This window comes from Chaetodon auriga, chromosome 20 (assembly GCF_051107435.1).
Source record: "Chaetodon auriga isolate fChaAug3 chromosome 20, fChaAug3.hap1, whole genome shotgun sequence".
Taxonomy (NCBI): domain Eukaryota; kingdom Metazoa; phylum Chordata; class Actinopteri; order Chaetodontiformes; family Chaetodontidae; genus Chaetodon; species Chaetodon auriga.
Window position 1 is genome coordinate 13537801 of NC_135093.1, and position 15174 is coordinate 13552974.

A 15174-nucleotide genomic window follows, 5' to 3' on the forward strand; every position below is an offset into this window, starting at 1 on the left:
ATAATCCCAACTGCCAACAGTTCAGGGCCCCGGGTCAAACAGATGAGTTGGATCACACAGAGAAGCAGGGAAGGACTGTGCTGCCAATTATTCAATAAAAGGTTCATTATGTTATCCATGCTGTGTTTTTGGTCAGTTTGCAGTCGTTTGACAGCATCCGTCATGTTACGCTGCCATTGCACTACGTTACTGCCGCCTGGTAAAAAGCAAATAATGTGACAAAGTTGAAATGAGACTTAGCCCTGCTTCTGTGTCGCCCAGAGGACTGTATTCAAATAAAGCAGCGGAAGGTGATAAGCCCAAATGGAAATTATGTTAACTGCTTGGAGTAAAAAGTGTGGAGCCTGAGTGTTTCCAACTCATTTCACTCACAACAGGTGAAGATCAGCTCTGCTTCAAACTAAAGAGGTTCACAGAGGAACAACGAAGACTAAAGCACTGCAGTTGTACTGTAGTATTGTGGTAGAGCAGTAGTAGAGTGGTATAATGGTGCATGTGTACAGTAAGCCGCAAATGACCAAACATTTACAACATTTATACTTTGAAATTTCATTTTGGGCCTGGAAAGACACTTTTTTTTTTATAAATCATATTACAAATGGGACCAGTGCTGCTTTCTAAAGAGAAAGAAGATATACCATCCAACATTTACACTGTATTGCCGTTTTTCCTCCAAAACATGCAAATTAATTTAGTTTCCTTTATACATTTATTCTCTGAAGGGGAACAGATCACATAAATTAATGCTGATTATTGTGTTTTTTTAATGGAGACTGTATCTCTATAATGTAACACCATGGTACAAATACAATGCTAAGTGACTACTTCAGCATAAATAACAATAATAATAATGATTATATTTGGAAGGAAAACACTGAATCAGTGGACTTTTCTTTTTTAATATGCTGATTATCTGCACAACAGTAACTAAAAACATTCATACACAACACAATTTTGACTGAGTATTTCTATTTCATGTTAGTATATACCGATGTCTTACATTACTACATTTATTCAATAGCTGTCCTTTTGGAATCCACACACACAAAACACTAAATATGATGCACTCATTCAGATTAAAAGTACTCAGCAGTATATAAAGCATTTAAAATTAGCTTTACCTTCACCAACTACAGCATTAATACATCATATCGGTGATAGTTTCATACAATGAGTAAAAATGTAATTGCACTTTTACTCGTAATGGAGTATTTTTCATGGAGCACAAATTCTTCTCTTTCTTAGTCTAAGTAAATAATCTGAAAACCTCTATCAAGCTGTTAAATAGGTTAAAAATGATTTAGACTCCATCATTGTTGGGGCAGCGTCGCAGCAGCCGCAGCAGCAGCAGCAGCCTTTGTTTTTTCTGGCAGAGCAGGAGGGGGCGTGGGCCTGCTCTGTGATTGGCTGAGCAGCGCAACGTGTACATCAGTCAGCCACAGGTAACCCACATGTGACGGCTAACCGAGTGCGTGCGTGTGTGTCCGCTGCACGGCGACGCTCGGCTGCTCTCTCCCTCTGCGCTCAGCAGGATGGTGCTTTGAACGCGCGGCTGCATGGTGGACATTTGTCTGGAAACACCGAGGAGGAGGAAAGTTAGTTTCACTTCTGAGGTAAGCCTTTTTACAGCATCGTCCCGTTTCATTCACTCCCACGGTGTGTGTACACACCAGTTACCCCAGTGAAAGGAGCTGACATTTGCCTGTTGATCTCCTATCAGTTACAACACTACCGTTGGGGTGATTAAACTTGGGTTAGGAAAATAAAAAGGGATGGAGAAACACCCTCTGTGGAGTCACATGTCATATTTCCACGGTGTGCATTAATCTATGTAAAACATCCTTATCTTTGAAATTAGAGCAGTTTTGGCACATTAGCATATTTGATCATTTGGTTTCAAGAAAATTCTGTGTGTGAACCCACTGTAGTGAATCCACAACTAACGCTACAGCAAATTTCAACATATTGACTCACTTCACAGGAAGTTTAATCATAGATGTATGCATTTTAAGTTAAATGTCTCCTGGTTAAAGTGGAGCCGTGGAGGTGGATTATCTGAGTGCTGCCAGGCTGGTCTCTGTGTTTTTGTGAGTGTAACCTTGAAATGGGCTTTATCGCAGGACTGTAGGGATAAGAGTAGATTACCAGTCCAACATCATGGAGTTTTCACACTGCAACAGGCTGATTAGATACAACAGGATGCAAGGCTGTTTGAATGGCTGACAGGGAGAAGACTGCAGCAAAAGTTGTTAAAATTCCACTTTTCTATGTTTTTCAGCTTTTTCCTTCCTTCCTCTGACATTCTCTCTTTTCTTCCAGGCCTGTTGAAGCTGTGAGATCTACACTGTCAGAGAGAGCGAGGTGAAGGAGGCAGCAGGATGAAGTCCAAAGGGAAGGCTGTGAAAGCGTCCAGGAGGACCTGGTCTGACCCTGAGCCAGAGCTCACAGAACCAGAACCAGGCTCCAGTGAGCAGGAGGGCTCAGAGGCCTCGGTCCGGATCGGTGGCTCCTGGAGGGGGTCGCTGAGGGGTGGGGACGGCAAGCGTCAGGGAGGAGTGGGTGGAGGCCGGCGGCGCAGGCAACACGGCTCCAGCAACAAAGAGCGCAGCGTCCGGCGGTTAGAGAGCAACGAGCGGGAACGCCAGCGCATGCACAAGCTCAACAACGCCTTCCAGGCATTACGCGAGGCCATCCCCCACGTCAAGACTGACAAGAAGCTGTCCAAGATCGAGACACTGACCCTGGCAAAGAATTACATCAAATCCTTAACCACCATCATCCTGGACATGTCAGGGGGCTGCCTGCCTGCTGGAGGGGTCCCATCAGAGGCCAGCGCTGCCAAGCTGCTCCAGTGCTACCAGCAGCACCTGCAGGAGGACGGCGAGGACGATCTCACCCAGTACCTCACCCACGTACACAACTTCAGCCAGCGCAGCTAACAGTGGCTGCAAGTTGGTTCGGAGACCAGGAGAGGCACCGGGAGGCTGTCTCCAAGGCGTGGGGAGACTTTTAGGGCCAAATCTCAAACAGTATCTAGTTCCTACAGGCACACTGGTCAGAACTGGTGTCCTGTGTAGGACCTGGGTGCTGTTCAAGATCATAGACCTCTCACAATAAACCCATGCACCCGAGCAAGAGGTGGGCGGTCTAGAACTTGCCCTTCATGCAAAATATGGATTTGAGGACCATTCACCTTGCAGACACAAAAACTGCAGACTGAGTTTAAACCAGGTGGATCGTGGTTATGAAGAGTGAAATTTGCTGTTGTACTCAGAAAGGAAGGGCTAATCTTTTGCCATTCTGTGTCTTATTTCTCGCCTTCTATGGTATGAGGCGGAGCAGGAACTTGTTCTCTTTTGTGTTATCTTGTGATCTTCTTGTGTGTTTTCTGTTGAGAAACCTGCTCAGCGTAGCCTGGAGTCATAACTGTCACATCCAGGAAAAAAAAAATAAGGGCGAGCAGCAGGTCTAAGTATTGAAATGTTGAAGCTAGAAAGTTTGTTTGCTCATTTGCTCATGAAGACAATCTACCGCCAGGCTGAGAACATGCTTTACTCATCTTCTTACAGGTTGTGCGTCCATGGCTGCAAGGCCCAGGTGATGTAGAGTGTGTGTTATTTAACTTTTCGTGTCTCCACATGTCTCGAGACGGGACGCTGTACTAATGAAGAGGAGAAGAGAAACTATTTCTGGAGTTTATTATCAATAAACACATTTATTTATTGACAAGGGCTGTTATTTTGACCATGCACAACACTTGTGTACACAAAAATGTACTCCACAATGTCAACAGCACTGATGTGTTACAGTCACACAGATAATACAGACGGATCTCTGTACACTTACAGCATTTCCAAATGCTGCATCATACTTAGACAGGACATCATGATATGGGGAAATATAGGCTGCTGTTAAGATAAATTCGTGTCTGAATGGATGCAATTCATCAGTGTGTGCAATCTATAAATATTTCTTAATGGAAAACTGCATTTTGAGTAAATTGTTCTTTGTCAAATGTAAAAACGTGACTCCACCATAATACATTTCCACTATACTTACTGTATAAGACTAATATCTTATAGATTTATACCAAAAATATAGTGTTTTTTTTTTGTCAATGCCCAGTCATTCTACCATGAGTCCAAAGGAAGTAGATGGTGTGCAAATGCAAACATTCTCCTGAGAAAGAGGAAGGTTCAGTTTTAGCATTTCAACCACAAGACTTTTACAAGAAATCCACACCTTTGCTTTGTTTACATTGCTAACCATTGCACATACTCCATGACAATAATATAACATTTTTCAGAAAACATTAAAACTGTTAAAAACATAACTCAGCTGTTTGTACGAGGCGAGCAGCAACCGCCACAGAAGTGGCGTCTCAAGAACTGAAGAGTCTCAGTTGTACTACTAAAACTAATGAACCCTTCCAGAAAAGTTTGCTTTGGAGCTTTTGTCTTGATTTACAGCCTGTCACACTCAGGTTGTTCTCGCCCATCCAAACTCCGCTTCACACAGGTTTCACCACGTTGCCCTGAAATGGGTTTTCTGGCTGCAAATAATTGCGGATCATTGCACGAAATCAATCCAAATTTAGGCTTCAAGTCCTTTCACAAACCTATGACATTTGACACCAACAGATGCTGCATCTGTGTTTTTCTGCAGTGTGCGGTCTACATTTTTACAGGAGGGTGTCAAGACAGTAGAGGGAGCCAGTGAAGCCTGGATAAAACATTGTCTCTATGCAGTCATCAATTTTTCTTCTGTTTCCAGGATAATTAGGCTTTACTGAAAACGTGCTAACCTGTTGCCTGCAGGTTAAGATGACACATCATTTATATTTGTACACAAAAGCAGCCCTGGAGCTGACAGCTCAGCAGCCAAGCAGCTAGAATTAAATATACATTACACATTTTCCCTTTTTTTTAAAAAAAAAAAACCTTCTGAAAAACATCCTTCCACCTCCAGCTTCAATGTGATAATCAATACACAGAAAAATTACATCCTGATGAATAAATAAGAACACAAATGTATTAAGACCATCAAGTTCAATGCCAGTGAATAAAAACAAACAAAAAAACAATGCCAGAAAAATTACAGTGATTCAGCTCAGCAGTGAAGATGTTTTGTCCAGAAGTGTCGACGTTCTGTTACTGACCGCAGTGAAGGCTAGAATTATCTACAAAGGTTTACTACAAATGCAACATGGTTGGGGGGAGCTCTGTACAGTATGTGTGCACCCATGTGCGAGTCTATCATCCCACAGCATTGCTGCTGACCTCCGTGTTCCTGACAGGGAGGGGGCTCCGAGGGGCTGTGGCGGAGGGGTCTGTTAGAGAGGGAAGACGGGCGCGGGGCGGCTCTGTGGAGTTCCCCCTCACTGTGATGTGGTCCCACCCACCCTAAAAGACAGGATGAGAGCGAAAGAGGCAGAACTCAGCTCTAGAAACTTGTTTATTGCAAGCAAACCAATTTGCTATCTGGCTTTAAGCACAAAAAACAGCCTTCTACAACAATCCACTGTCAAAACTAGTCTTTAGGGCACGCAGATATCGTGAAAACACCGTTGTACAGTTTAGTTTGTCTTACCCCGATGCCGTAGTCCCACGACTGTCCTTTAGGCTCCATAGGTTGGACTCCGAGTCGATGGCACACCGTTCCACAGCTCAGACTGTGGCTGCCCTGCACCTTGTCAGCTATGATCCAGACCTGCACCCCAACAACAACAGAACAACACGTCACCCATCAAACAACATGCAAGGATTGTTTACAACTCAAAGTGGCTTACGAGGATTTTGATGGATTTATGTGATATTGCAGTACTGATATCCTGGTACTGACCTGGTCCAGAGGCCCTACGGAGACCTTGCGTACGTTATTAGAGATGTGTTCCCAGGAGGAGCCCTGAGGGTAGCTGGGGGTCACACCCTGCCGGTACCACAGATTACCTGGACAGGAAATAGACACATCAGACACATAGTCAGAATTAGTCTACCAAGAAACATAAACAGCAGGTATATCAGCAAGACAACTGCTCTACCATTTTCATCCACAGTGTAGACTGATGTCCTCCCAACAGACACCTGCTTCAGCTTCTGCTTGGATGGGGAGGGAATGTGGTACCAACAGTCTCCTGCAGAGGGAGACACATCACACAATACCGTATAAGTGAGACTCTGTTGCAGCATCAGAGGCTGACAATTTTTGTTTTATTTGTAAGTAAATCTTTACAGTGGCATGAAGGACACTCTCTGTTCCTCCATGCAGAACATCACAGCTTCTCCCACTGACCTGCTGGGCTCTGTGCAGAGACAGATCCCCTGTAAAAGGCAGAACCGTCCCGGGCGATGGCCCAAACCTGGCTGGCAGCCCCAATGGAGATGGACTTAAAAGGCTGGTCGGTTCCAACGTGGAGCCACGAGGATCCCTGAGAAACCAACAAAAGGATGTTAGAACAATGACCTCAAGTGCTTTTTAAATTGTTTTTGTTGCAGCTACACTTGAATTATTTACAAATTTATTGATTAGATGTTCTCTTGCACTCGTGTTAAAGTCATGAATTACAACTGTGTCAGAAACGCCTCCATTGAGACTGAAGATACATTTAGGATTCCACACGCTGTCCAAAGCCAGTGTGTCGTGCACTTACAATAAACACAGGAAAAAGGCTTTGAATGTTCATGGGTGACTCAGCAAATGGTGTTTACTCTGTTCATGGAGTGTCTGCATGCGTACAGTAAAGGTGACTCACAGCAGGTGTCAGTGCGCTGACTCCCAGGCGGCAGAGCACATCTCCCTTGTTGCTGATTGCCCACAGAGGAACCACGTCCACGCTGCTCTGAGCTGCACAGGGCAGGATGGTCACATCGCTCAGTGGTATAGGCGGAATTTCTTGCCAGGGTCCTGTGGTGGTCAGTTTACACTTCCTGTGCAGGAGGAAAAGCACAATGCAATTTGGTTCGTGCCCTGAGGGTATCGAAGTTCGTTACCCAGCTCTACCTGTGCCTGAATAGAAAACAACACCTACTACACAAACAAAGTGCACTCTCCGGCCACTGTGTACCTACTGAACAAATAAAATGCAGGGACTATATATGCCTGTGCTGCTTTTTATAGTACCTGGCCCATCGCCTGCGACGTACAAAGTCCTTCATCGTTTTATGGCCATGATATGACCTGCAAGGAGAAACGGTGAACAGGAAGGAAGAATTACAGGAAAAGACAGATAGAGGAAGGCCATAAATATAAAGGGACCAGAGTTTAATTGAGGAATGAGAAATGAAACCTACGCTGGAAAATCAGCTGCATATTGCCAGCCTTCTCTGTCTGTCCCCCCTCCTGAAACGCTGTAGTCGATAGCCCAGTCAGACACCTGGAAACAGCAAATATGTGAAGTGAAACACTGTCAACACATCTGTGTTCTTGGCTACACCCTGTCTGCGATAATTTAAGACTAATATTAAGATTAATATTTATTCATATAAGATTTAAGATTAATATTATTAATTTCCTAACTATTGGTGAGAACAGAAGGAAGGTTTCGAATCACCTCAGGGCTTTTCCCCAAATATGATGAAAACACGTCTGTTTGTGCATGTGTAGCTGTATTTACCCATGTCCACTGGGGGGATGGAGGTTTCGTATTTGTTTTTGTGCACTCGTGTAGTCCTGATGCATCACTCCACATGTAGCGGTCTGTAGGCAGCCCTCTAAAATCAACACGCTTTCAATGAGTCATGAGTGACTTTACACTTCAAATCAAATGATCAAAAACAACTTGCGCTTCAGCCACAGCCGTAATGTTTGTATTTATTTGTCACATCATAGTGTTACAGTAAAGATTTAGATGTTTTTAAAGAAATTCGTGGAAGCTCAAATCTCAGCGTTGTCTGGAGTGAGTACTCTACCTGTTGGTGTAGCCGGTGACGGGGTTCCACCTCTGGTTCTCATAGATGTAGACACTCTTGACGTCTGTCTGTGTGTAAATGTTGTCTGTGCTGCTGGCTAGTCCCTGGAAGAAGCCCCCTCCGTAGCCCCCCGTGTGGACCCAGGCAGTGTGGTCGTAGCCAATCCCCCACACTATGCCAACACTGTTACACTCCACTACACGTAGGTGACCTCCAACCTGACGCCAGAACCTGCACAAAAGAGAAAAATGCTTCATGAAGGCTGAGTGATTTATATTATTTATATCATTATCTCTCAGACCTTTAGCTTGACGTGAATGACGCGTGGGCTATTCTCACATCTGGTCGCAGGCTGTGGGGTAAGGCATGGCCTCCAGACAAGGAGACGGCTCACTGACAAAAATGTCCCCTTTGCATGTGATTGACCAGATGGCCTGCTTGGAGGGAGGACCCTGGATTTTCCTGGAGTCGCAGCACGACACGCTCAACAGCGCCAGCTTGACCGGGAGGGAGTGGCGACAGATTGGGTTGGGAAGGGAGGGAGTGACAAATGAGAAGTGATTAGAAGAGAAAGAGAGAAGGCAATAAAAAAGGAAACGGTAGAAATGTGTGTGCATATCATATTGGCCATCTAGAACACCTAGAAGACGGTGTTATTTATGTCTGCAGATGGTTCTAAAAACCCTTTTTCCAGCAAATACACATCCACACGTACCCAATCATGCATCTCGAGCTCTGTAGCTGCTGCCAATCTGATTGGCCACCTCTGTTTGGTCCGCTCGGGAGTGTAGATGGCAAATGTGTGTTTGGAGTCATTCAGCACAGGGACCAGGATGGTGACCTCGTTGATGAACGCGTGCAGATACTGGAGAGAGTGACAGCAGTGAAGGGAAGAGAGTAAGAAGGAGACAGAAAATAAAAAAATACATAGATGAAGGAAGAAGAGAAAAGCAGCAGTGAGTGTCTTTTACGCTTAATTATCAAAATAACTATTTCCCTCAAGAAGACATTTGAAAAGTATAATCCACACACACACACACACACACACACACACACTTCTTTTTCTCACCTTCTTCTCCTCATAAAAGTTGTAATAGATGAACAGGATGCCGTCCTTGTTGCCCTCTGGTCCTGAGAACTGCTCCAGGGCAAAATGGACATCTATCCACTTGTGTGGCTTCCAGTCTCTCCACCACTGCATGGTTCCCTTCTTCACCCATACAGACTGCATTGAGACGGGTGCAGATATAAGAAGAGAAATAAGTGGAGAAGATCAAGTATAAAAGCTCCTGCTGTGGGGCAGATCACAGCTGTTCCTGTACTGCATGTACCTGCTCTATGGCTTGTTCATAATGTCTGAAGTTATCCATCTCTCTTTTGGTCCTCTCACTGAGTTGCTCAAAGATTTGTCTCCGCCAGGCTGCCGTCTGAGCCGGGGTGACAGACAGACTCATGGACTGGACTGACTGGACCAAGGCTGGGAATGACAGGAAAGAAAAATCAATAACAGAAAATAAAAGGAGTTTTTTCTCAACTGGACCACAGGTTTCCTACACGCATGGAAATCAAATACGACCATACTAGCCTTGACTTTGGATCTAATATCTCATTTAACTCACATGAAGTGTTCATGGAGCAGTTGAACCAGTTGAGTTGGGAGTGACTGTCCACAGAGCAGCCTCCTCCACTGACCCATGCCCACAGAGGGTGCTCATCTACCCCATATGGGTCCTCCATAGCCAGAGTGTATGTGGCCACTGATGACAAGCTACAGGTGTCAGCTGTGTCCAGGGCTGCTCCAGTCTGGGCCTGCTGGACCTGTGCCTCCTCCAGGTCCACATTACTCCACTGTGGGTCAAGAGGACCTCCAGACTGGCTTGGGGAAATAGCTCCACCAGCACAGGGGGCTTTGACCTCTTCTTCTCCGGCATTGGTCTCCTCCTCTGGAACAGCTGGGCCAGCAGCTCTGCTCTCTCGTGAGGTCTTTCCTTGTTCTCGGTCAGAGACAAGTTCAGAGATGAAGCTGTCGCTGGTGACTTTGGGGATGCGGGGTTTGGGGGTCTCCATAGGTTGGTCAGAGTTGTCTATGGGGGCATCAACAAAGGACTCTGGCGAGGTGGAGGTGACGAGGCAGCTGGTTCCATCTGTAGATCCTTTCTCTGTGTCCGATTCCACATCGCTCAATACTGACTGAGCACGCACCTCGCCACAGAAGAAGCATCCAGCACTGAAAAATGGCAGAAGAGAAAGACAAACTGAATGACTTTACTACTGTTTTCCCTGCAAACACTTTAATAATGATGGTCTGCACTGGAGACATATCGGTTATCTGCTATGGCTGCTTTGGATTATTAGTGATTATTGATGGCTCTATGGATGGCTCTCTCGATGTCTGTGTCTAAGTGTGTGTGTGGGTGTGTGTGTGTATCCACTGAGGCCTCCACCACACCTCTGCAAGCTGTTTGCGCTCGCACTGGAGTGGGATCGGTCTCCATCTCGGGGGACACTGATGGCCTTCCAGGTTTTCCCACTCAGTTCACTGGAGGTCACACCTTGTCTGAAGTACACCGCCCGGTCCTCACAGCTGATAGCCAACACCTGCACACAACAGCAGCAGCAGCAGCAGATTGACTAAAACACGTCCACACCCTATGACCAGACACTAACGGCAAACCAGCAGAGAGGAAGGTACTTGATGCAGGATGTGCAGCCACATGGCTGGAATTCACCTGGTCGTTGAGTCCTACGTTGATCATGATCATTTCTCCCACCATGCTGATCCAACCGGAGCCACAGGGGTTGTGGGAGTTCACGCCACGCCTGAACCACACCTGGCAGAGCAGAGGAGTGGGGAGGAAATGAGTTCTTTAGAATGACACACATCTACTTAAACACTATGGTTAATAACAGTTTGGCCTTAGTTTTCCAGAGCAGTCTTTTCTGTTTGGCATACTGTGTCTGTAAAATTTATCACTAACTAAAGCTAAAAATAATTAATGTAAGCAACAATCTTATTAAAAGGTACACAGGACAAAGGTTTCACTTTTGTCTTTTATTCAGTCTATTACAGAATTTTCTTACTTTGTTGTCCTTGGTCAAAGCCCAAACAACATTGATCCCCACGGCTACATGTATGGCTCCTATATCGGGACTGGGAGAGTCCACCACAGCCCAGGAGGCACCTGAGATGCGGAAAATATTATTTTCCATAAACAAGACCACACACAAATCACATCCTCCTCTCATTGGTGAGCTGTGTACCTTTGGGGCAGTCTCGGCTGATGCCCTCCCTGACAATGAGCTGCCCCTCCCACAGCACCGCCCAGACCAGATCGCCTGGGCCGCAGCTGATTTGGACCACCTCCCCAGGGAGAGGCACCTCCTCCCATGAAGAGCCCTCTGGATTTTGGTGATATACTCCCTCTCTGAACCACACCTGGATGGAGAGAAAAGGAGGGTTAGATCATCCAGAGTGAGAGCAGGACATTCAGTGATCTGCATCAAGCCGTGCAAATACAGTCCTTCATCTGATGTGACAAGACTGAGTGTTGTGACCTTGCTATGGGCATTGACTGGGTCAAAAATAATAAAACAGACACACAAACACTTTCTTAGTATGTGTGTGTGGAAGTGTATATATAACAAATCTTAAAATACATTAGATTAGCCAACTGAATCACACTAGATACAGTTAATAAAAGGTTCTAGTTTACAAAGCATAACAGGTTTTATAAGCTGGATGACAGCAAAGGTTACATACACACGTTATTTTGCTTCTATCAACTATGCTGTATTACTGTATATACATAACTGATTGATGATTAGTGCTGTTTCACAACGGCAAATAACAGAATATGTTGCAATATGTTTGAGAGGACAGCAAAATACTGTTTTCCCACACTGTTTCTGACTTAGTCTATGCAAATTACAAGTCAATCAAGATGAAGGTAAACCCTGATTTCAAAAAAGTCGGGAGTGTATATTATATAAGGTTAATGTGTGTGTGTGTGTGTGTGTGTGTGTGTGTGTGTGCACGCACCTTGCCCTGTAAGGACACGGCCCACAGTGATAGCCGGCCTCTGGGCTCCTCACTGATCTCCCAACCGCCACAGCTGATGTCGCTGAAAGGATCTGGTAAAGTCGTCTGCTGTGAGGGGATCTGTCAGCACAAACAGGAAGGGAGATGCAGGTGAACAAACTGAAAACTTCTCTCTCTCTCACACACACACACACACACACACACACACACACACACACACACACACAGTGTAACACCCACCTTAGCCCAGGTGTCCATGGCTTTATACCTCCTGTAGCGGAGCCATCGCCTGCGACGGACACAGGAGTTCCACTTCTTGTCTTTGGTGTAGGTGGCGGGAAAGTCGATGGCGTAGCTCCATCCCTACAGACACAAACAACTCAATCATTAAAACAAGGCAGGAATAAAAAAAAAAAGACAGAAACTGATGCTCAAGTACGGGGATGCAAGCAAAACAATAACTGGACACTCACCCCTTTCTCTGTGGGCTCTCCCTCAAAGTTCTCATCCACGTACCAGTCGCCCTCCCACTCCCAGCTGCTGGAGGGAAGCCGGAAACCGTCCAGAGGCTGGTGTTGCAGACCTGAGACATCACTCCACTGCCAGCGGTCACTTGGCAACAAACGCTCCGAGAAACCATCGACAGGATTCCATCGCTGACAGACAGACGGAGAAAGCATGTTAGAGAAACAATCATCCAATCTAAACACCCCCCCGTCTCAATTTCCTTGAGTTGGAAAAGTTTACCACCGTAAACAGTCCAGGAAGTTTGCAATCTTCCACCAGAGGCCTGAATCTAATCTGTATTTTTTCAGCCACTTGAGCTCCACATGCAATGTACTTTCACTGCATCCAGTATTTTGCTTAAAAACTGGTTCAACATCCTTCTAATGTGTTTATTAAGGCACGCGGCTGACAACGTGCTGAAGTTAGCGACAGAGGAAGTGGGATACTGCTGTATGAGGATGTTGCACTTAACGCAAGTCACTCAGTCACACATAATGAGTCCAAGGAGAACTCTGCATTTTCGATTTTACTTAGGAAATAAAGGATGATCAAAGAAGAACTGAAGGGTGTTTTCACTTGCATACTGAGAGAAGAAATGCCATGGCTTCCTTTCATTGTGTATTTTTAACCTTGATTTGAATAAGCATCCTCTTTCAACTTTCTTTTCCAGAAACAAACTCTGTGAAAACATTGCCGCCCTGATTGGTCAAAAGACCCACCTGATTCTCGTAGGTCTCCTCCTGGTAGCGGACCGGCAGGTCAGAAGCATGGACATTCAGGTAGATGTTGTTGTCGCAGGCGATGCCCCAGCAGCACTGCTGAGCTGCCGTCACCCGCTTGAACTCCATCTGGGCATCGCGGCACTGCTCCCACTGCTGCCCCGCCGTGGACAGGCTGTAGACCCGCCCGTACACATCCACCGCCCATAGCAGGGAGACGGGCATGGCTGCACCGGAAACCTGGGGAACGGGAGGAAGAGAGTGGGTGAATGTTGACAACAAAGCGTTTAACAATATCGGGTATATAATCTGTATGTTAGTTCCAGTATGTCTGAGGAGATAATATCCACAACTGTGACACCATCCTTTATAGCTGCATCAGAGCATTTTTTCAAGATTCATGTGAATCATTTTCTGCACATTTCCAAATATCTTTGAAAACCTTGAAGCTCAGAGGGTTTAATAAATGCTTGTCTGCACAAAACATGTTTGCTATAATCGACCAAGTGGTGGTTCAGCAACGCTGGAAAGGTTGAGGACGAAAGATGCTGACATAGGAGCAAAAAAAGAAAAAGAAAAAAGGCCAGAGAAACCAATTAGACACTGTAATGATGAAGAGAATTAAGTGGAAGCCGTAGATTTGATTCTGTGTTCAAATAACATATATTTGCAGTGTGTTACACAAACATTCACTGCAGGGAGAGGAGAAAGAGCGCATAAAAACTATTGATCCCTCCACCCCAGGGGTCACCCCAGGGGTCACCGGAAGATATCATGGTATAAGACATTAATGCGCCCAAAGGATGCATGTATGAACCTTTTACACATTGATAAATCAATGCTGAAAGTCGCACAGAGCAGAGCTGAGCACACTGATCAGGGTCACATGTTGAGGTGGCACTGATCCATCCGCCGTTTTTGCTCCACTTACCGTGTGTAGAAGTTACTGAGGCACATTCTTCATCCTGGACTATGCCATCACATCATTTAAGTAAGACGCCATAGCAGACGTGAAACGACAGCTAATACAGTAAACAATGAACCGGCTGCTAAAGCCTGAAGTGACGCTGCGTAAGCGGCGGCAGGGATGCTGCTGCTAAAAGGCGTATCCTCTGTCACCAGTGAACTCCATGTTCAGCCCATATTCAGAATAATAATAACAGATACACAGAAACACACCTTGGCGCAACAACGCTACAGTGAAATCAACAACAATACGTTTGTTTATGGGCGACGTTTGTGTGTAACAGGGTATGTAGCTACATATTAGCATCTGCCTACGGCGCGAGCGACAAATGAGCCTTAATGGCTAATGTACTACAGGTGTGAGTGACAGCAGAGCGACATGGAAGGTGTAATGCTCCAAACAAGCAAACACTGGACAGTAAAACCAGCTTTCGGCTTAAACGACCACACTCAGCTTGCTTTTGGTACAGGCTTACAGGCTTAGCCCTCTAGAAATAGAAAAATGAACCGAGTTCAAACAGACGAACCTTGAGCTTCCTCTCCTAAACGGCGCAGGTGGGACGACGCCGCGGCTCATTCAGCGAGTGGAAATGAATGAACAGCTGAGCTCGACCATAATGTGCCCGGTACCCTCCGATATATTCACATCATAATTTCTCTCCTACGTGAAACAGGAAGTGCTGCTGTTGCTTCATTCCTATTGGCTGCTTCCGCGGCAGCAGGTGTATGTGGAGCTAATATCCAGCAGGGGCCGCTGCGGGCTGCAGTTTCAGACCAGAAACTCATCAACCGCCCCCGGACATTTCAGAGGAACAAGAACAGAAATTGACTTTCTATACTTAGACTGAAGTGCATTTCAGGGGGAAATAGTACACTTTTTACTCCACTACACTTATCTGACAACTATAGTTACTAGTCGCTTTGATTTAACACAGAAAAGACACGATCGGATAATCAAATCTGATGCTTTATTATAAAAACTACACACACGCACACTCAGGTTTCAGTTTACATGAGCATACAGTTGCAAATTATC

The 15174-nt window shown here is 45.5% G+C and overlaps 2 protein-coding genes across 3 annotated transcripts; one reads left to right on the top strand and one right to left on the bottom strand.

The window, feature by feature from the left end:
* Nucleotides 1-1475: 1475 nt before the first annotated feature.
* Nucleotides 1476-3725, top strand: bhlha15 (basic helix-loop-helix family, member a15). Its single transcript, XM_076759937.1, has 2 exons — nt 1476-1613; nt 2320-3725. The coding sequence occupies exon 2, from the start codon at nt 2379-2381 to the stop codon at nt 2937-2939; it is 561 nt and encodes a 186-aa protein (XP_076616052.1). The 5' UTR covers nt 1476-1613; nt 2320-2378; the 3' UTR covers nt 2940-3725.
* Nucleotides 3696-14817, bottom strand: tecpr1a (tectonin beta-propeller repeat containing 1a). 2 transcript variants are annotated; one of them, XM_076759935.1, is made up of 24 exons: nt 14666-14817; nt 13173-13412; nt 12420-12602; nt 12187-12309; nt 11947-12066; nt 11169-11343; nt 10989-11089; nt 10637-10738; nt 10357-10505; nt 9527-10134; nt 9239-9384; nt 8977-9132; nt 8623-8772; nt 8247-8404; nt 7908-8138; nt 7613-7709; nt 7290-7372; nt 7120-7176; nt 6752-6926; nt 6292-6427; nt 6041-6133; nt 5842-5948; nt 5590-5709; nt 3696-5402 (listed from the first exon to the last, which is right to left on the bottom strand). In XM_076759935.1, the coding sequence occupies exons 2-24, from the start codon at nt 13395-13397 to the stop codon at nt 5256-5258; spliced, it is 3642 nt and encodes a 1213-aa protein (XP_076616050.1). In that variant the 5' UTR covers nt 13398-13412; nt 14666-14817; the 3' UTR covers nt 3696-5255. The 2 variants fall into 2 exon arrangements, with proteins under 2 accessions (XP_076616050.1, XP_076616051.1); XM_076759936.1 differs by lacking the exon at nt 14666-14817 and adding an exon at nt 14104-14232.
* Nucleotides 14818-15174: the final 357 nt, after the last annotated feature.